General features: G+C 37.7%; 1 protein-coding gene across 1 annotated transcript in view; it reads right to left on the bottom strand.

Moving 5' to 3' along the window:
- Positions 1–21254, bottom strand: part of ADAMTS20 (ADAM metallopeptidase with thrombospondin type 1 motif 20) — a 133947-nt gene that overhangs the window by 74713 nt on the left and 37980 nt on the right. Inside the window, exons 5-11 of the mRNA XM_072972965.1 lie at positions 17688–17771; positions 16955–17079; positions 15595–15635; positions 11373–11478; positions 9379–9525; positions 7304–7445; positions 5573–5677 (exon numbers count right to left, since the gene is read on the bottom strand). Of these exons, the coding sequence (XP_072829066.1) occupies positions 5573–5677; positions 7304–7445; positions 9379–9525; positions 11373–11478; positions 15595–15635; positions 16955–17079; positions 17688–17771 (750 nt within the window). The remainder of the gene's footprint in view (positions 1–5572; positions 5678–7303; positions 7446–9378; positions 9526–11372; positions 11479–15594; positions 15636–16954; positions 17080–17687; positions 17772–21254) is intronic.

Below are 21254 nucleotides of genomic sequence, written 5' to 3'. Positions count from 1 at the left end.
CTATGAGATTATATATGGGGAAAAACTTAGTGTAAGAAAAAATATTTTTGATAAGAAGCAAAGAAACATTTGATTAATAAAGTATATGTCTATGCTTCTATTTTTTTATGCAAAGATATCTAACACTCTCCCACCCTTTTAGCTAACTTTCTACTCCATCTCATTCAAAGTCTCAAAGATCACTTTGTTCTCTGCTTTTATGAACAAAATGGAAATTTACAGAAGATTCTGTCCACAATCCCCCTCACCCCTTCTACCCACGAACAGGAATTGTGCCCAATACTTAGCCTTCCTGCCAATCAGTGTACATGAAAAATCCAAAGTCAACCCGTCCACTGTGCACCTAGTCTCATCTCTTCTCACTACTTAAAACTTCACTCCATGCCAACATCATCCCTGTTCCAGTCTCCACTGCATGAAAGCTAATCCCAGTGTGGTCCAGGCACAGACACCGGTCTTTGTGAACTGTCACTGTCAGTCTGTGAGAAGATGAGTACAGAAATTGAGAGTAAGCATTTAGAAACTTTGTTTTAAAAGATTTTGACAGAGTAATTTTATTTATTGAGGTTAATAATTTTAAAAATTAGCTTATACTTGTTTTATTTTTAATTGTGGTAAAATTTACCATCCTACCCATTTTGAAGTGCACAGTTCAGTGGCAATAAGAACAATTCACATTGTAGTGTAATCATTATCCACAGAACTCTTTATCTTCCCAAACTGAAACTCTGTACCCATTAAACAATGACTCCCCTTTTCCCCTCCTCCCAACCCCTGCCAATCACCATTCTACTGTGCGAACTTGACTGCACCATGTATCTTATATAACTGAAATCATACAGTATTTGTCTTTTTTTGACTGGCTTATTTCACTTAGCATAATATCCTCAAGGTTAATCAATGTGGTAGTATGTGTCAGAATTTCCTTCCTTTTAAGACTGAATAATACTCCATTGTATGTATATAACACATCTTCTTTATCCATTCATCCACTGATGGACACTTGGGTTGCTTCCATCTCTTGGCCATCGTATGCAACTATGAACATGGGTTTGCAAATTATCTCTTCAAGACCCTGTTTTCAATTCTTTTGGATATATAACCAGGTGTTTGTGCTGGGTCCTGCAAGTCTATTTCTAATGTTTTTGAGGAATCACCATTTTGTTTTCCATTTTAAAAACTGGCTTACACTTTGAATGTCTTTTTTCACTGCATTTTCATTTTCATCATTTCGCACAACAGTATGTTTATAAATGATCAGAAGTGTTTTAAAAAGAAGACTAGTCCTTTGCAAGAGATAGTTTGAGTAGTGCTCCACTCATTGCCTTTAACATACGAACACACTCTTGTTCCTCCCACTTTAAAAACAACAACAAACTTCTCTTAGATCTCATTTCCTTCACCAGTTATTGTCCTGTTTTCCCTTGAAAGAATTGTCTGTACTCAGCGTCTAACTCTCTTGGCCGATTCTCTCTCATTACGCACCACGACCAGAGGCATGTCTACCCCACCCTCCATGATCCACTCCTGTGTACACCACCAGTGGTCTCCAGGACAGCATGACCAACAGCCAGTTCTCAGTCTCCGCCCTCCTTGACTTAGCAGCATGTGACACAGCTCATCACTCTTCCTCTTTGATACATCTTTTTCTTCTCTTAGTTTCCAGGGCTCCACATAATCTTCATTTTCCCTTTTCTTTAATGATTTCACTTTTTCAGTTTCTTTCGCTGTTTCGTCTTCTTTCTGACCTCTTAACGTCCTTGGACTCAGACCTTGGTCTTTTATTCTTCTTGATCAACAGTCACTCCCAGTCCAGATCTTGCTCCTGAACTCCAGACTCTATGGACAGCTGTTTCCTCAATTTCATTTGAATGTCTCATAACCATCTCAAACATAGTATACCCAAAGTTGAACTCTCGTCCTGCACCCTCAAAAATCTGTTCAGTTGATCTCAGTTGATTAGCCAAAATAACTTAGTCACCCTATCTCTTCTTCCTGCAACTTTCATATCTGATACATTAGCAAAAATGTTCTATTTCCTTCAAAAACATATACAAAGTTGACCTTGAAGCATCACCCGGGTTTGAGCCACCAGCACCTCGCATCTCTGTGACTGCAGCGGCTCTGTGAGAACATCTCCCCTGTTTGTACTCCTGACCCCTACAGATTGTCAGAATGATCATGATCCTTTCTAAATGCAGTTTTAAATTTCAGTCAAATTAGGTGACTCCTCTGCTCTAATCCTTCAATTATCTCACTTTGAGTAACGTAAAATTCTCGCAATGGCCTGCAAGGCCCTACAGAATATTCTTCCATTGGCTTCCCACACATCTTTCTCTCTCATCACTCTGCTCCAGCCAAAATGTCTTCCTCACTCTTCCATAAACACGCCAGAAATACTCCAGGTTTAGGAGCTCAGCTGTCCCCTTTACCTGGAACTCACTCCCCCATGATGACCTCATTGCTAACTCCCTCACTTCCTTTAAAACAGCTCATTAGGCAACTTCCCATAAGATCTACCTTGACCACCGTATTTTAAATTGCCATCTGCCCTCCCTACCACAAACCTTCCAATCCTTTTTCTGCTCTATTTCTCTTGTTCACAGTCCTATTCTCTTGTCTGTAACACTGCAGTCTCCCACTAGAATCCAAGCTCCAGGTGGGGTAGGGATCTGTCCTCTTCTGTTCATTGATGTATCCTGAGCACCTGGAGTAGTACCTGACACATAGTGGGCCCTTGACACATTCGTGTTGAATAAATTAATCCTACAACCAAGATTAGTAGCAGGAAAAATGCCTTGTGCGCTCCGTTAGAACACATCATTCAACATGAGAAAACCCACGTTAGAAGTGAACAAAAGCAAAACCTCGGAATAGAATAAACAATGTGCATGTAAATTTTGTGGGCCTCTTCCAGAAACATTTAAATAATCCTTGCATATTCTTTTTGTTTATTTATTTCTGAGAGATCAGAGCATGAAAAAGAATGTTACAGTGCTCGCCATGTAGTAAAATTAACTCATTGTCCGATGGGTTGACCATGAATAAAAGGTCCTTTTAATAATGAATATGATTAATGCATAAGGGCTCACTGTTTTTAATTAATTTTTTTTAAAAAGGGAATTTATACCTATCATGATCCACATGTTACCCCAAATGCCACTTCTGCTTTTAATCTACATGGGTTTTAAAGTAGGTCTCAGTATCTCATCATATTTATCCTGAATTCCAACAAACCCATGCCCTCCATACCATCTCATTGGGGAAATACTTCAGTGGCTAATAAGCAAAGGACAAGATGCCCCAAATTGAGAATCATCAGGATAATGCAAGTTAAAATCATGACGAAATTCTATTTCACACCCACTAGAGTGGCTACATTTTTGTTAAGGCTAACAATATCAAGAATTCATAAGGAATCCAGAGCAACTCGAACTTTCATGCGCTGCTTGGTGAGTCTAAAATGGTTTACATATTTTGGAAAATTGCCTGGCACTTTCTTATGAAGTTAAACACACATCTACCCTATGACCCAGCAATTCCACCTTAGGTATTTACTCAAGAGAAATACAAACATATGTCCACAAGAAGACTTGTACAAGAATGCTCGTAACAGCTTTATTCACAAAAACCAAAAACTGGAAATAGTCCAAATACCCATCAACAAGAGAAAGGTAAACAAATTACTGTGCAGTTGAATTACACTGCAACGTGAAGGAATGACATATTGATGTACACGATAATACGGATGAACCTCAAAAACATTATGTTGAACACAAAGAAGCTTGACCCACTCACTCTTCATCAAGACAGTGAAGTGACCTCATGCAGGAGATGTCCTATAGGGTCCAGTAGGGCTCTCCCCTCTAGTCATGAGAGCCGTATGCTCTAGGGGTGCCCTCTGTGTGGGTTGTGTGGGTCCTTCTGTTGTTGTGAGCTGACTATAGGTGTGGCTGGCCCTTGGTCTTGTTGGCTTCCAGGTCCTGCCTTGTGCAGAGGCTGCCCGGCCACTTGTGGGTGTGGCTGGGTCCTGGCATGGCTCACTGTATGGTCAGGAGAGTCTCAGTCCTGGTCCTGGCTCACTGGTGGGTGGGACTGGACCCCGGGGCAGCTGGCTGAAGGGCCCAGGGTGTCCAAGAGCCATGTCAGTGTGTTGGTGGATAGGGCCAAAGTCAAGGGTATCTTGGGGTGGTGCTGGCCTTCTGGTGGGTGGACCAGCTCACATGGCATATAATAACTTAAAAATTCGCTAAGGCACTGAAGCCAAATCCTAGATTTGAATCAGGTGAGCATCTTGGAGCAAGTCTTCCATTCATTGGGCTAATATCAGCAGCCTCATGTTCAAACTCCAAAAAGGTTTTTTTCTCAGCTCAGCCTCAGATAATTTGTAACTCTCACAAACGCCTCTCCTCCCCTCCTCTCCCCTAAAAAACCAATGACTGGTACCATTATCACAGGAAGTGAGAAACATAAAGTCTTTTTTTTAACAATTCTTCTGCTCCAAATAAAAATCTTAGATAAAGTTCAAACTGTAAAATTCAGTTCTAGTTTAAATCGATGAACTGAAGGAGTCCACTGGATTTTTTTTTTATCCTCAAATCACAAAGTAATTTGAAAGCTAAAGGGTTTCAACGAGCACTTCAGTTGCTTTAAAAATCAGTTCATTTGCGATATGAGTGATACGCGTGGAAATAATACCTTTTGATGGACAAGTGATTCAAAAGAAGGGCGGTCGCTGGTACGAACACTGCAGTGAAGCAACAGATGGTATAAAGGCACAGCTCCAGCCAGTGACCTTATTTTAAGGCGTTCTTATTTTTGCCTAATGTGACGTTAACAAGAGAGGCAGCACTAGCCAACCCATTGCCAAGGCAGTGTATCTTTCGTGCTCAGGTAGCTCAGAGGTGGCTCTCAGACTAAAACTTACTCAGTGGAAACAACATTGGCCACCAAGACCTGATGGGCTTGCCTTCGTTTGTCCCGGAGCACCAGGCACAATCTGACTTCATCCTCCCATACAACACGTTTCATCACCACAGTAACCCTACCACCTGACATCCTATTGGCAGATTTAGATAAACTGATGCCTGTTGCTAGAACGGCAATGAAGTAGTATGGTAGGCAGGGGATTTTTTTTTTAAGCGGTATAATGTTATTTTAAAACATTCAAAACCAATAAAGATCTGAAGAAGCCACTTAAAACCTTCAGTTATACTTACCTGAATTTTGTAGGAGAAAATGTATACAATGGCAACATCCATGAATTTCAGGGAATTGCTGAAATATTTATGTCTATACTCATTTTTAATTACAAGACTATAATACACTGAGATCACTAAATATCCATGTTAATTGCATAACTAGAATATTCATCTGCTGGATCTCGAAAAAAGGGGTGAAATGAAAATTTTAATTCACTTGACAATATGTTATATCAAACAAATAGGGCAAAAACATTAATTCCACTAGCAGAACAAGAGTTGACAGCAAATAATGAAGAGCATTGAAATGCAGAGCGATCACCTCCTTGGAAGATCTCTTGATACAAGACTCACCCTTCAAGAAAACCTACCATCCCAGGACCACAGTTTGTTCCATCTGCCAGTGGCATGTGTTGAGTGCGACAGCCCTTGTGAACTCCCTCTGCGCTCGTGCACCAGAGACGCCTGCATTGTTTCTGCACAGGACAAGAGGCAAGAAAGCGAGAGTAAAATAGCACTATGACCACCGGATCAGCTCAGCATCATACACTGGTTTCTAAGCGCATCCTGTACACTTGTAGACTTCCTGGTTCTGCAGTCAGAGCTGGGAGCAGTCAGTAAGAAATCTTTACCGAGTCAGTCCCAGTCATCGATTTTCCTCTAAACATAGGAAATGGCAACCTTTAGCTTTTAAGAACTTTTGGATTTTTATCAAACACTGAACCCTGGAAGAGACGAACTGGAGCTGAAATATTCAAAATCATGTGAGACATTTTTCTAAAGGACTTTTTGTTGTTAAATGTTATTCACAACGAGTCTCCAAAAGCCCCTTTGATCCAACGGTGGAATGTATGAATAATGTGCATAGAAATACTGTGTAATGTACACTGGTTTCCTATTTGGTGAATATAATGCATACTTTCAACTTTTGAACAAAGGGTTCTGAGGTTTTCACAAGTACGAAAACCCACAGAGGCTCACAGGAGCTAGACCCCAGAGAACGCTTCTCTTTTTCTGAATTTAAATTCGAAGTTCCTTCAGTATCTAAGTCAGGTAGGAAAGAAATGTAGCTTTTATAACAAAAAATTTAGGCAAATCTTCCCCCCTCTAGAGTGGATGTTTAAAGGCTTATAAAATCTGTGACCATAAATTTAAGATTTCAGGAATAATATTCACTGTATAGAATATGCTTTGTGTGTCTCTGTGCTCACTGTTGAGTAACTTACTTTCATTCATTCATTCTTTCATTCAACACTTGGTAAGCATTTATTTTGTGGCACCTATTATGTGGCAGATCCTGAACTGAATACTGGGGATATATCTTTATTTAAATGAGTGAATAAGGCTGGATTCCTGGTCCAGGGATCCTCATAATCTCGTAGTCTAGTAAGCAACTTGGCAAAGCTTTTTACAGGAATGAAGAAAACGGAATGAGTATTCTGCTTGGAAGAGTAAGGCATGGATTTCCAAAGTAGTGACCTTTATTCAACCTAAATCCAAAATTTATCCCCCTAAATAAAACAAAATCTTGATGAGAGATTCAGTTGAAGTGTTAAGTCAGCTATTTCAGGGGAAATTTAAAGTATCTAATCCATGAAAAATCCTCAAAATAAATTATAAAATAATTGTCTAACTAAACAATAGGCCCCAAATTTCATTCCTTTGGATTCAAGTCTGTGTAAATTAAAATAAAGTCTATTAGATTCCTGGAACCTTTAATAGGATTCATTAACAAAATACTTACATTTGCTTCCCTCACCCGCAAAACAATACCATTTGAAAACAGTTATTTGAATGCTTATAATTTTCAATAGCCTCTCTGTGGCTCTGTTTTCTGACTGGGGATATTTCATGAGATTTTGTGAGAGTTAAAGGTAATTTTTAAGTCTCTAACATAGTACCTGGCATATAATAAGTACTCAAATTTTAGTTTCACCATTTTTAACCCCTTCCTGACAAAGACCAAATTTTTCTAATACTTAAGATGTTTTAAAGATATATTCAGTACACTTTCTGTCCAAGAAAATAAGTGTACATTCTGAGATACATTCTAACTACAACTTTATGGTAGCTTTCGAGCAGAAGGACAGACTTTTTCTTACCAAATAGGGACACACTTGTGATCCAGGACCAAACATAAGTTCACATTGCTTGTTCACATCATACATTAATCCAGGAAGCTGTGAAGACAGGTCATATATTCTTCCATTTGGCTTGTCAAGGAGGCATTCCCCATGACCAGTGCTGGAACAGTGACAGAAGCCAAAATATTGTGAATGCACACAGACTCATCTCAGTAGAAGATTCTTCATCATATTTTCTGTAGTTCTGCACTTTCAGAGACTATCAATATTTTTTTTCATAATTGAAAAACCAACTTGCATCAAAGCCAGTAAGAAAACCTCACAGTTTACAAAGGATTTATGTGTTTGTTCTCATTTGATACCCACAACTGCCCTAAAGGGAAAATTTTTTAAAAGAACAGTGACAGATAATAAACATAAATTCATCAGAAAATAATGTTTGAAACCTGAATTCCTATTTTGATCACATCACACTTTTGATCTGTTTTGCTATCCAATTGCAAGGCCCTATATCTAAATATCCAGATGGGTTAAAATGTACAAATTAAAGTTTAAAAATCATCTGAAAAAATGCATTTATAGTTCTAAATGACAACAAAACAAAGGAATTTCAAAAAGTGTTATTCTGTCTCCATCTCAAAGAGGTTTTCTAGGAAAGGAATGTAATTCAGTCAAGAATGCCAGCTGGAAATAAAAAAAATTTAAAACTTAAAAAAAAAAAAAAAAGAATGCCAGCTGGGAGTTTGCAGTTGGGTCTCACCACTTCCCAGAACACACGGTGTGGACAAGTTGTTTAGTCTCCCTGAAGCTAACTAAGTCTCCTCATCTGTATATTGAGACTGATAATGTCTACCTTGCAAGTTGCTATTAAAGTATATGACATAATACCTTTAAAGGAGTTAGAAAAGTGGTAGATAGCAGTGAAGATGTATATTTGTTACTCCTAGTTGGTCACATAATAGTCTACAGAAAACTTTATGAAAATGTGCAGCCATTTCAACTGGGTTAAAAACAACAATTTATTGAATTGCAGTAATTAGAGGAGATATTTGGTGGGGAATTTTTTACTGGCTAAACGAACGGCATGTTTAATTTTGCCCAAAACATAAACATGTGAATTGTAAAATTCCCACTGGAGAGAATCATATTACCCCAATCCAAAAATCAGCACACCCACTGGTATTTTTAGTCAGTGCCTCTATTAGCGATGAACAGAACTATATGCAATCATGTATGGAGCAGTAACTGTGTGCTGCGCTTTTAAGTCAAGTTCCCATACAACAGTAAGTAACCACCGCTGATTATAATTAAGGAACGTATTTATAGACATACATTCCAAAACATGGTTTCACTTACTCCCATCGTTCTTGGAAAGAGAAGTAACTAAAACTGTATAAACTGGCGATTAGAATATGTAGTAAAAGAAATGAAACAGTATTGTGTTTATACAAAAAGATGACTTGGCCTTGACTTTTGGACAAGTTTCAATAATTAGGACAGAAATAACATTTGGATAAGAAGTTGGGAAGTGAAGAAACCTGGTGGGAGTTAAAGAGACAAGGCAAGAAGTCCCTGGGTCTCCCTCCTCTCTCAGAGCTAGGAAAAGCCTCCAAAAGAACAAGTAGACCTGGAGTCTCCATAACCCTGCGGCTTTGGAGAGCTATTTAGAATATTCCTAGTTTGACTTTAGCCATTCTCTGCCTGCAGGGGCATCTCAAACTGGAGCCGCTCAACTCCGCTCAACATATTACACCTCTGAAAGGATTCCCACATAGGGAAGCTTTGATTCCCCTAAAGTCTCTCCTTAAAAGGAGTTTCTACCACAATGATGAGCCCAAATTAAAATAATAATAATAATAATAATAATAATAATAACTAGACCTGAACTGACCCCCTCAAAAAATAATTTTTCATGAATGAAATAATATAATTCCTTCCTTGTTTTTAAACATCCATTTGTATAGTGAAAGGAAGCTTAAATTTAAACAATAAAAAACTCAACAGAAATTGCATCGCACAAGAATACACAAGTTTCAAATTTTATAATCTAATAAATGCACAATTATTTAACAACATAACACAAAATCACTTACTCTAGGAATTCGGTGATGTATTTCTGACTGCATTTTGACCAGGTCCAAGGACTGGTGTGGTAATTTAAAGTTGGAGCCATTACATGGTACTGATGTTTAATTCCAGTTTCCTTACATTTAAAACTATCATCATGTGGAACGTTAAATCTAAAAATAAAAATAAACACTTTAAAAAGAATACTGAACTATGTACACAACATTAGAAACAAATCTCTTATATTTATAGTATAATCTAAAATGCAGATAAATCTGATTACATCAGGATTTGTACTCTTGATCTTGCCATGAAGTATTATAATGCTGGGGTACCTTCATGTTTAGAGCATTTGCTGTCCAAGAAACACTAGATCAAAACTTTGATCAGTAGCACAGTCCGCTGATTTGGTATCTGAATTGAAACAATCAAAATATTTGGGTTCTGGCTCACCTCACCACAATATGGACATAGCGTTCCCTTAAAAACAGCAGCAGTTTGCACACACATCGCCTAGGAGACGTGTGTAGAAAGATTAGGTAAAGGTTCTACCGCACTAAATTCTAGACTGTTGACAACTACTACAGTATCAAAAAAAAAAAAAAAACCCAAACAAAAAAACTTCTTTAAGCCCTAATTCTGTATCATACTACAGTTTCCATCTATTTCCTATGAAACAGCCCACGTGCTCTTTCTGGTCTATGATGAATACATGGTGATTGACAGAATTGGAATAATAAAAATATTCCTAAAGGGCAACCTAATCTTCACAACAAGAGCATTGATATTAAATAGTTAGCTGGTCAGCAACAGATCCTACACATTCTTTTGAGGATCTAAGTGAAACCTTGCATTTAGAAGGAACATTGAAACCACCTAATTCATGTCCTTGCCTCCCAAAATTTGTACTTAACTCGGTGCTTTAAATAAGCTACTTACCAATATTCTAAACACACCTAAAGAGTTTCTCAGGAAGAAAATAAATGTCTAAGATGGGACTCTCTTCTACTAATTTGCACCCTTGGAAACCAGCAAATACTGCTTCTCAGATGTTGCTGCAATGCAGTGTGCATCATGTAAACTCCTGACCCTGTCCTCGACCTCAACAAATGACGTAAAGATCTGAGTTTGCCTCTTGTTGATGATCATGAGCTATTACCATGGTAAAGGGAACTGAAGAGGCACTAGTTTAATAAAAAGGATCTCGACTTGAAATTATTCCAGAGAAATACTCTAATGATGTCATGACCAGGAAAAGAAAATGTAGTCCATTCAGAGAGGCAGCTCTACCCTCAATTCCTCATTAGTAGATAACCAAGGAATCAGAGGAGTCCTGGGGGCACACTTCGAACCATTTTTCAGAGGATGAATTTCTAGGGGTTTCTGATTTTTTCTACAGGGGCTCCAAGGGTATCATGGGAAATCATGGCCTCTACATTTTTAGAGCATAAAACCCCAGTAGAATTTCTAATAACGCAAGAACAGAGAGGAGAATCTCAAATTTCACCAATAAACAAGAACAAAAACAAAAAATATGGAGCTGGGAGAAAATTTAAAAAAAAATAAATTTAGTGATTGAGAAATTCCCACAGGCCACATCCTCTGCTGAGGCTGTGAGCTAGAAGAGCAGAAAGTGAGTTGGTATTACAAATATCTAGGGGCGTCCCCAGAACCAGGGGCCCCTGCAGGCCCTCCCATGAGATGGTAGAGCACAGTACCTGGTCATGTATAGGGCAACAAGGGACAGAGGCCAGAGTGCTTGTCATGTAATCCAATACAGTAAATGAAATAAAAGAATTCCCAAGTTCTAGTTCTTTGCTTAGTCTGTTGATCTGTGCAGCCTGTCTGACCTAACATAGATCACAAAAGAGCCAGAGTTAGCATTTCAGGGGTGAAAATTACACTACTCACATTTTATAAAGAAATAAAGGTGCTAATTACTCAGCTGAAGACGGGAATCTTAGGCATTTGTGCAGAGGTATACAGAAGGCACAGTACTGAGGTGGCAGGCGGTACTTACACGTGCCCAAGCTCGTGGGCAATGGTAAAGGCGGCACTAAGTCCATTTTCTTCACTGATAGAGCAGCTCCGTAAAGGATCACACAGGGTACCTAATTCTGCTAAACCTGAAAAATTTCACGTTTGTATTTCATCAGAACGGAAAATACCAAAGTCATACAGAAAGCACTGTGTTTATCATTTGGCATTTATCATTGGCGTTACTACTTAGAAATGAATGCTGTGCGGACTGCTAACATTGCACGAACATTTTATCAAGAGAAGAAAAATAAGAACAGAATGATTTGTCTGTAGTTGAAAACTTTTTAGCAAATTCTTGGAATCTCTTATTGAAGAAAATAATCCAGAATAAGGGATGAGAAACAATTTTTTTAAGACAGGAAAAGGACAAGAATATTCATTACAAGAAGAATAAACTGTAAGCCACATTAGCGTGGGTTGTAGGAGAGGTAATGAATGTTTAAATTGGTCATAGCACTAATAAAGAAAATAGCACAGAACAATACAATTCCGTAAGTTTTCTTTAACTTTTTAAAGAACTGAAGCAGCATACAATTATTCAATTGCCACATGATAATTAAATGGATAAAAATATGTTAAATGCTTAGAATAATGCCTGGATTTAATATACATTAAATAAAATTTGATAAAGACACAATTACTGCAAGCACTCAATTCTGTAACTATTTCAGCAATGGAAAATGTATCACATGTCAAGGTCTAGTCACTCATTTAAATAATAACGTGCAACTCGAATTGCTGCTGAAAGATGAAGTTAGCAGATACAGTCCTTTAATCTAGTATAGGAAATTCAAAACAAATGTTCATTACAATAATCCATATCCATCATCAACCAAGTCAGCATTTCATTTTACTTTCTGATACAATGTCATGGTTTTTGCTATTGCTATCCTTCAGTATTCGCTCGCAAATTTATCTGCTCTCCTACGATGATTCCTTTCATAAAAAAAGATTTCCATATATAAAGTAACCGGATTCTTACTGTAACATTTTCACACTAGAAATTTCTTAATATAGAATAAATACCTATATTAGCTACTGTGTTTTAGCTCTCTCCTCCTATGTATTCTTTTAGTCATAAAAGTTGAAAACACAGACATTTTCCTAGTGATTAAGGTAGGTTTCCTAACAATTAGAACGTTTTCACTGTGCCCTCAAAGAAATGGAAGTTAAACTCAGGAATCGAAAATCGCTGGGAAAAGTCAGACTAGTTAGTTCACTCAGCAGCACATTTTTAACAAAGAGAAAAGATCTGCCCTCTTTCTGACCCCACTGCCAAAGGCCTTGCTTGGGCAACGTCCCCCTAAAAAGGACTTTTTCTTAGTTAGAATAGAGACCAAAAGCAAGGAAGAAAAAAACTGAAAGATACTCTTTCTTTAACAGTCCTCTGTAGAAAGTATGAGGGAATTACTGTTTTCCCTAAGATTATAAATTCATACTTGTATGTGCAAATTTTTGGTCAATTTTATTTTCCTCCTTTGTCAGAATTAGTTAAAATGGAACACATTTTTTTTCATGACTGTGCTAGTGTTCCCTTGCCTTCATTAGTATTTTCAATTTGCCTAGTGGCTCAATTCCAGTGTGTTCATTTTCAGGGCTGTGTATATATTTGGAACACAATATTGAGTCCATTACCATGCAAACTTTGTGTTTTATGCTTAAGGATGGATATATTCTAAACTGAACATTTTAATCACAGGTCTATAAAAATATGCATTGATGAGAGACCAAGCTCAAATATCTCTATTAGATAAGCAAGACCAACAGAAATTGAAGTGAATGTACAGCGCTATGGTTACAAGCAGCTGGCTGATGGCTTCACTCATGCTGCTCGGGGTTCCCTAAAACGGGGCAGAGATAGAACAAAGTAGCAGGAGCCCAAACTGGACACAGATTCCCTGTGTCTGGATGGGCACGAAGCTGCACAGAGTCACCAATCTACCACCTTGAAGAATAAAACCCATTTTTCAGCACACTTTGTAAAACACAGAGACTAAGACAACGATATTTGCAAAAGGAGCGACATGCAAGAAGTCTAGTAATTTTTACCAGCATCTTGAATTTGTCATTAAGAACTATTCTTGGCTTGTTATTTTTTCCCACACATTTTAGGTGGAAAAATAAAATACTGAAACTTGTGCTAACACAAGCTGTGTAGACTTGTGCAGATTATTTATCCTCATTTATAAAATTGGAATAATAGGTCTTTCTTCATACGTTTGTTGCGAAGATTAAATGAGTTAAATCATGTGAAATCTTAATATAACATATGATGTATAGTAAACACTCAAATATATCAGCTATCATTCTCATCATCATTAATCTTGACTGAAAAGATAATAAGATTACTTTGATTTCTGTAGTCTAGGTTTCTAGATGTCACTATGATCCGTAGACTAGAGTTATGTGCACAGGTGTGGCTGAAAACTGCAAAAAATGAATGGGGACTAGGAAACCATCCACTTTTACATAAATAGCCCAGAATGTCTAGCATTAAATCATTAAAAAACAGTAAGACATGGCAGACATATTCATACTTAACTTTCAGTATAAAGATGTGACAATAAGGCATAAATAATGTAAGAAACATAACATATTCAATGGGTTCTTCTTAGATGATTGACTCAAAAATATATCCAACAAAGTCAGAGAACGGTCTGTAAGAAGATGATGGGGTCTATTGTAAAGATTAGAGCAGCAGGAGTCTACTTCCACATTTGTGAAAGATTTGAGTTTTTAGACAGTCCTCCCACCACAAAGAAACGAGACAAGTAATAAAAAATACCTTTTTAATGAATCCTGAGCTCATGATGTATGAGAACTATCAAGTCCCCAAACCTCCAAAATCTAATACATATTCTCTCCCTGCCCCACCTCATACATATATATAACAAAGTTTAAGAAATCTAAGATAGAATTTGCTTAGGAGAGAGTTTTAGACAAAGTTAACTTAAGTATGCTAGCAAAAAGCCAGATTAACTTCAAAAACAATAGAATAGTACATATAATTTTCAACTTGAAATAGGAAAATTAAAATAAGAAACTAATTTAAAAACTTAACCCAGAGAAAGGCCAAAAGGGGGGAGGGGATGGACAGAGTACAAAATGGAATAAACAGAAATAAAAAACAAAATGGCATATATAAACGAACATATAACAATAATTACAATAAATGTAAACAGCCCAACTTTGGCAGCTAAACTGAGTTATTATGGATATTATTTTAAAATCCAATTATACGTTGTTTCCAAGAAAAACACCTAAAGTATAAAAACATCGGAAAATTAGAAGAAAAGATAAATCCAGCAAATACTAAACCAGAGAAAGCTGGGCTAGCTAGAGACTTGCCAGACATATTTGAAACATATAACTACAATGAGAAGTCTGAAGATTCTTTTCTGGATCAGGATACAATCAAAAGGAATGCTCATACACTACTGATAAAGATGCAAAATGGTACCACTTTAGAAAATAATTTTGTGTATCTTGTAAAGTTGAACATTAGCACACTTAATGACGTGCAGTTCTAATCACAGAGATATACCTGGCTCTTATGATAAAGTTCATAACAGAAAGCAGTTGGAATCAGCCCAAATATTCAGCGACAAGTTATAGATATGTAAAGTGTGTATGAATTATTGTACCACAGTGAAAATGCATGTGCTAAAGCTCAAAAAGAGGCAAAAGCAAACAATTTCTTTTAGGAATACATACATATGCAATAAAACTATTTTTCAAAAGATGAAAGGAACTGGCACATACAAAATTTATGCTATTGGCTACCTCTTGGGAAAACACAACAGACATACATACAGCCATACATACGACAGTACTGATAAATTTCTAATTCTGAAATCTGATGGTGGATTCATGGCTATTTATTTCATTATTTTGCTTCAAATTTGCATGTAAGTTAATATGTATTATTTTGTATGGATCAAATATTACACAATAAAACACTTTAAACATGTCAAGCGCTGCACAGCACTGGATATTTAGTAATTAATTGGTATATAAGTTTAAGCTCTTATTTTTTCTTTAAAACTTATAGAAGCAGAATCAAATAATAGTGATGCTGTAATCATTAATCAAGACACTAATCAAAACGATTAATGTGTAAACTAGAAGGAAAATAATCTAAACGTTTTCAATAACTCAATAAATGACTCCATACGCTGTATTTAATTTACCAAATAACTTACCTAATGTGTCACATTTCTCTCTAGCTCCACATATGTCTTCCCTTAAAACAAAAGATTTTGAAGCATTTTCAGAAAATATTTTTGCAACAAGTCAAAACAAAGATAAAGAAGCTTTAATTACGTTAGGACTATTGCCCCAGACTGACTTCTAAACTCCAGTTCTTTCAAGCTCTCAATTAAGTTTAAACCTAGAGTATTGCACCAGTTTTGCCTATTAATAGGCAACGGGTGCTGAACAAAAGTGATCACTATAAACAGTTGAAGCTTAACCAAGTTCAATGAAAAGCTTTCGTAAGTGCATTTTTCACCTCTCTGCCTTTACTTACGCAGTAGCACACATAAAATACTCTTTTCTTAATGTTTTAATGTCTTTATGAACTTCAGCTATAATTATCTGCTGCAAAATAATGATGTTCTCAAATGTTACCAAGTTGCTTAAATTTTTTGCTTCTGCATTACTTAGTCCCTAACCATTCAATATGACAGTTCTCTAGTCTCTTTCCCCATGGTCTGCTCTTACAGCCCTTTTCTTCCTTCCCATCTTTAACTTGTTATCTCCGGCTTGGCCTCTACCTATAACCCAGGGCAGATCCACAGATTGACAATAGACTACTGCATATAAATTTCAGTCAATTCCACTTTCATCTGGAAAAGAGATAAAGCACGTGGACTACATGCCAGCTGTCTTACATGGACTAAAGGTTTGCATTTCAGGGTTCTAGAGACCCAAGATTTCTGAGTCTCACCCTCAAGCAAAAGATTTTCCCCTTTGGCCAACCAACCAGCCAAAACAAACAACAGACCCAGGATCTAAATATTTGAGTAGCATCTGTGTTGCTAAAACAAAGGTGTGAATTAACAACGCGTAGCGGTACTTGTAAAATGGATAATCATTTTATAGTAGCAGAGCTGTTTTCCATATAAGTAAATAGATTTGAGAATAGCCCTAGCAAATGCAGCCCAGTAATTAAGACAGGCACTGAGCACCAAAACAAGGGGCAGGTAGTTTTTTGGTTTTTTTTTAAGTATAGGGAGTCCAAACCAAATTTAAAGTAGGGATGGAACAAAACGTATTCTAAGTACCATAACTATGTTAATTTCCAAGTAATTTTTCTGTCACTAATATAATAAGGTAATTACTTTTGTTCAGGTCAAACTGTTACTTAGCAACCTAATGCTGCTAATTTCCTAAGGAATCAACCCAGTGTTCTGGTCTGAGAAAACAGAATACTTTCATTCGATAGTATCTTTTGTAATACAATATTCACAGAATGCTTCTGTGTAGTACTGATAAAGAATTAAGATAACAAGAAGTGTTGGTGACCACGCAGGAGAGGAAGGGTCGTTTCTAAAGCCATACCTGGTGATAAGAACGGCAGTGTCATGGTGGGACGGGTGAGCATCGTCAAGAACATTCTGAGTTTGCTGCCACAAACAGAAGTTGCGTAACGTGGTGGCTGCGTTAAAACTGATGACTGGTCCTTCCTACACACAAGAAATGAGCGATTGAACATCACATCGAAATATCCATGGCCTCTTTCCCTTCCAAGCTTGTCAGTGTTAATGCAATTGATCAAACGGCATTTTCACAGGCGTGTGAAGAAATGGCATCCTCTCTCCCTCATATTGCAATCATATTTTAGGAATAAGGCTTAAAACATTGCAATCAAAACAGAATCGAATTAGACCTTCTCAGTGTAACTATCCAATATTTAGGGTCAAAAAACTAACTCTTAAAACTTACCATACTTTAACTCCTTCAGCAGTAAGAAGGTAAAAGTGAATACCTGAATGTTTTAAACCTTAAATCTTTAAATTGTCTATTAATTTTAAATTCTTCAACAGTAAGAAGGTAAAAGTGAACACCTGAATGTTTTAAACCTTTAAATTTTTAGTTGTCTATTAATTTGTTAGCTCCTCGGTTGTCATTTCCATCATGACAGAAAAAGTTAACCTCCCTCCTTCTCAAATCAAGTTTTTTGACACACATTTTAAAAATATCTCATTTCTAATAAGAGTTTCATAATCTCTCTATATATTCCTCCTAGGAGCCTACAACAGCTAGGTTTACTACTTTTAGAACTGTCTCTTACCTGTTCATCATGAATTATCACTAATTTTACAATTACTATGTTTATAAGATTTCCAATACTTGAGTCCTTGTAGATTGCTGCAACCTGCAAGGAAAAAATGTAAGATTAGATGCTTAAAATGAATATTTTTCCCTCAAAAGTAAATCGAAACCAGTCTGAGAGCATCAATTCTCAAATGTAGCTGCACATTAGAATCTCCTTGGGAGCTTTTCACAGGTCCCAAAGTTCAGGCCACATCCTTCATCAATTAAAGCAGAATCTCTAGGGTTGAGACTCAGGCATCAGTATCTTGTTAAATTTTCCTGGCATTTTTTAAATGATTCCAATATGAAGCCAAGTTTGAGAAACAGTATCCTAAATCTTGCCACTAAGACCCATCCACTGATCACCTAGAGCCAGTTAGAAATGCAGAACCCCAGGCCCCACCCTGGACCAGTGAGTCAGAGTCTGCATTTTAACAAGATCCTCAAGTGAGGTGGACACATGTGTCCATGTTAGAGCTTGGAAATGACCGTTACAGATGATTCAGCAAGAAATTCACTATAAAATAAGAGAAAAGAAAAATAGGGAAAAAATTTAAATTAAAAATAAAAAAATAGAAACAAAAAAGAAGAAAAAAGAAATTCATTACATTTCTGTATCACAATCCACCTTTTATGTGTTCACAATATATCATAAAAATAAATACACGAGTTTTTACCTATTCTTTTCTGGTAGTGTTACCTAACCTTTTCTGCTATGATTTTCAGTCTCAGTTTCTGCCATGCATATTTTCAATTCTGAATATGCATAAGGACTTTTAATATTTAGCACTACTAAAATCCATGCAGACAAAATCATTCCGAATCACATAAAGAGCCATAGAAGTCATACGTCATAATCTGGTCTTTCAGTCTCCAAAACTGCAGAGCTCAGCTCTACCAGGCACCCTGCATGGGCTCGGTTCGAGACCCGTAGTTAAGGTGCTATCGAATTCGCTGGGGTATATCCTTGTCTTGTGGCACCACAGAGGCTGCCACGCAGCAGAACTGTCTTCCGTGGCCACTGCCTCTGCCTTGCTCTCCTTTAGAGGCATAACCCTCTGGACCTGGGCCACCTGTGCAATGAAAATTGCTTCTGAAACTGGGATCACCATCTCTTGGACCACTGCCCAAACCAAGGCAGCAATACCTTCAGAAGGGGCTACTTTTCTCATTTATTTAATAAATGTTCAGCAACAACTCCTTGCTTTGTAGAGACCTGGAGCTAGGGAAGAGGACGTGGTCCTTGACCTTGTGGGACTTACAGTTTCCTAGAAGTACCAGTACTGGTGCCCTCCCTCTATCAGCCAGGGTTGTTTCAACACAACGAATAACATGGCTAATGCCACATGGAGTACTACCAGAACCAGAGCCGAAAACATCTCTGGAAACGCGGATCCTGTAGGGTCAGCCTGAACTTAAATACACATTCCAGCATCTCTCCTCTTGTTTTAGCTGCGCAGCCACAAATACAGGTTTGCCATCTTTACCCACAGCGATGCCTGTGGCTCTAGCATTTTTTGGCAAGAGTGGCAGTCGCCCCAGAGGAGTTAAGAGTAAGTGCAGTTAAGGCAGGGGCAGGCAGGTGACCGGCAATTTCAAGCTGGTCTGTTAGCACTGCAGTACAGCTCACTTGAAAACGGGAGTTGTGGAAATCTGCAGCTGAACTGATGAAAACATATCTTAAAAGTTGCATGGAAAACAAATATCTACTGTAGAAAACAAAGTATACCCATATTTGTGACTTCGGCGTTATCCTCTGATCGTGTGAGGTTAGTAGTGAGTAGATGCATCCCTAAGTCAAATTACAAGCCTACAGCGCACCTCAGAGGTCAGCCCAAAGTCTCTTTTCCTTGAAAAATGAAAACTAGCTGTGAAGACTTCTGTCACAGGCCATCATGCATTCCCAGTACTCCAGAGAAAAGAGCTCAGGCACCGCGAAGTATCTAAATGGTTAATTTCTCTACTCGTTGCCCAAAATAACGTTGACTACAAATGACAATCTAGATGTGACAATATTAGGGATAAAATATATAACCACAAGAAGATTTTCAGTCTCAGAAGGAAACAGATGTGGCACCTTTTTATTGAAAAGTGACCAACCTACCAGCTGGAATTTAAAGCATATCCCCAGTGTTCTGACAGTGTGTTTCTAAATATATTGCTACAGTAACATTAGGGAAAAGAGAATTCAAATAATGACGTAAGATGGCAAGTCTGAGAAGCATAGTCTTTTAAATTAAACAGGTCCAGGTTCAGATTCTAACTGCCTCTTGATGACACCTACTTACCTGGCTGCTCTAATGATTACATGAGATGGTGCACAAACAAGAATTTAGATCACAGCCTGGCTCAGAGCGATCAAAAATAGCTGTTATTACTACTTATAAAAGGTTTTCTGAAGAAAAGACATACGTTACCAATGACGCTGGCTCTAGTTCATATGTTTCAAATTAGTTGTCACAGGATGGCCCATTCAAAGCAAAAGATCCAAGAACATCACAGTTTCATTACTTCTTTCAGTATTTATTGACTCTCTACTGCCTGTCAAACACCGTGTTGCTTACTAAGTACACAGATGAATAGAGCATGATCTCTGCCCTTAAAAAAGTCAGTTTTCCAGGGTAAAGGACACAAAAACAGGTGGTTCAGTTTAAATCATTATTCACATACGCCCCCCCCCCGCAAAACCCCCTCAGATTGGTATTCTGCTTTTACACTAAAATGGCATGTTTCTTTAAGAAAGTCGTCTTGTTCATTTAATTGTATGCCCCTCCTCTTGTTTTATGTATTAACCTTGATGTGCTGACACTCCAGACATATATTCCTTCTGCTGTATTTGGATATTTAGAGGCGCTTTCATTGAATGGCTATTCAATTAGGCTGAATTATGAATCAGGCAGATGAATGACCAGAAAGCTCACTTGCTACTTCAGAGGTTTTTCTAACTACCACATACAGCATGCTTCTCTCTTCCCTAAAACGACCACCCTGTATTAGAGCACCATAACTGTAGGGTGTCACGCTTGCTACTTCCCCAAAACTACAAAAATAGAAATAACAGTTACTGAATGTTTATTGTGTGCCAGGTGTGATCGAAGTTTAAATGGGTTAATTCATTTAATAATTCTCACAACAAATCCTATGCGCTAGAAACTACTGTGCCCCTTTCCAGATAAGAAAACTAAGGCACAGAGAAGGGAAGTAACACGCTGAATGTTAGGCTGCTGGTCAAACAACAGAAAGACTTCCATCCGAGGCAGTCAAGCTTCAGCTCTGACTCCTTTATCTGATCTCAAGGAAGTTCAGCATTCTACTCTTAAGTCCCTCCTAATTAGCTCTTGGTACAAAAGATACTTCAGAACCCGGATGTGGTTCATGCCCTAGCTCCTGACGCTGTCCTGCTCTGGTCTCTCGATCACGGCTTCAGAAGTCCTATGCAGTTGGGAGACCTGGGTTTTAGTTCTAGCCCTTGCTAGTTATAAGTTAGTTGTGCAGCTCTGGAAATGGATTTATCTGCTTTTTGTCTCAGTAGCCACAACCACAC

Source organism: Vicugna pacos, chromosome 12 (assembly GCF_048564905.1).
Source record: "Vicugna pacos chromosome 12, VicPac4, whole genome shotgun sequence".
Taxonomy (NCBI): Eukaryota; Metazoa; Chordata; class Mammalia; order Artiodactyla; family Camelidae; genus Vicugna; species Vicugna pacos.
Note: the sequence above shows the minus strand (reverse complement) of the source record. Positions and strands in the feature narration are given on the sequence as shown.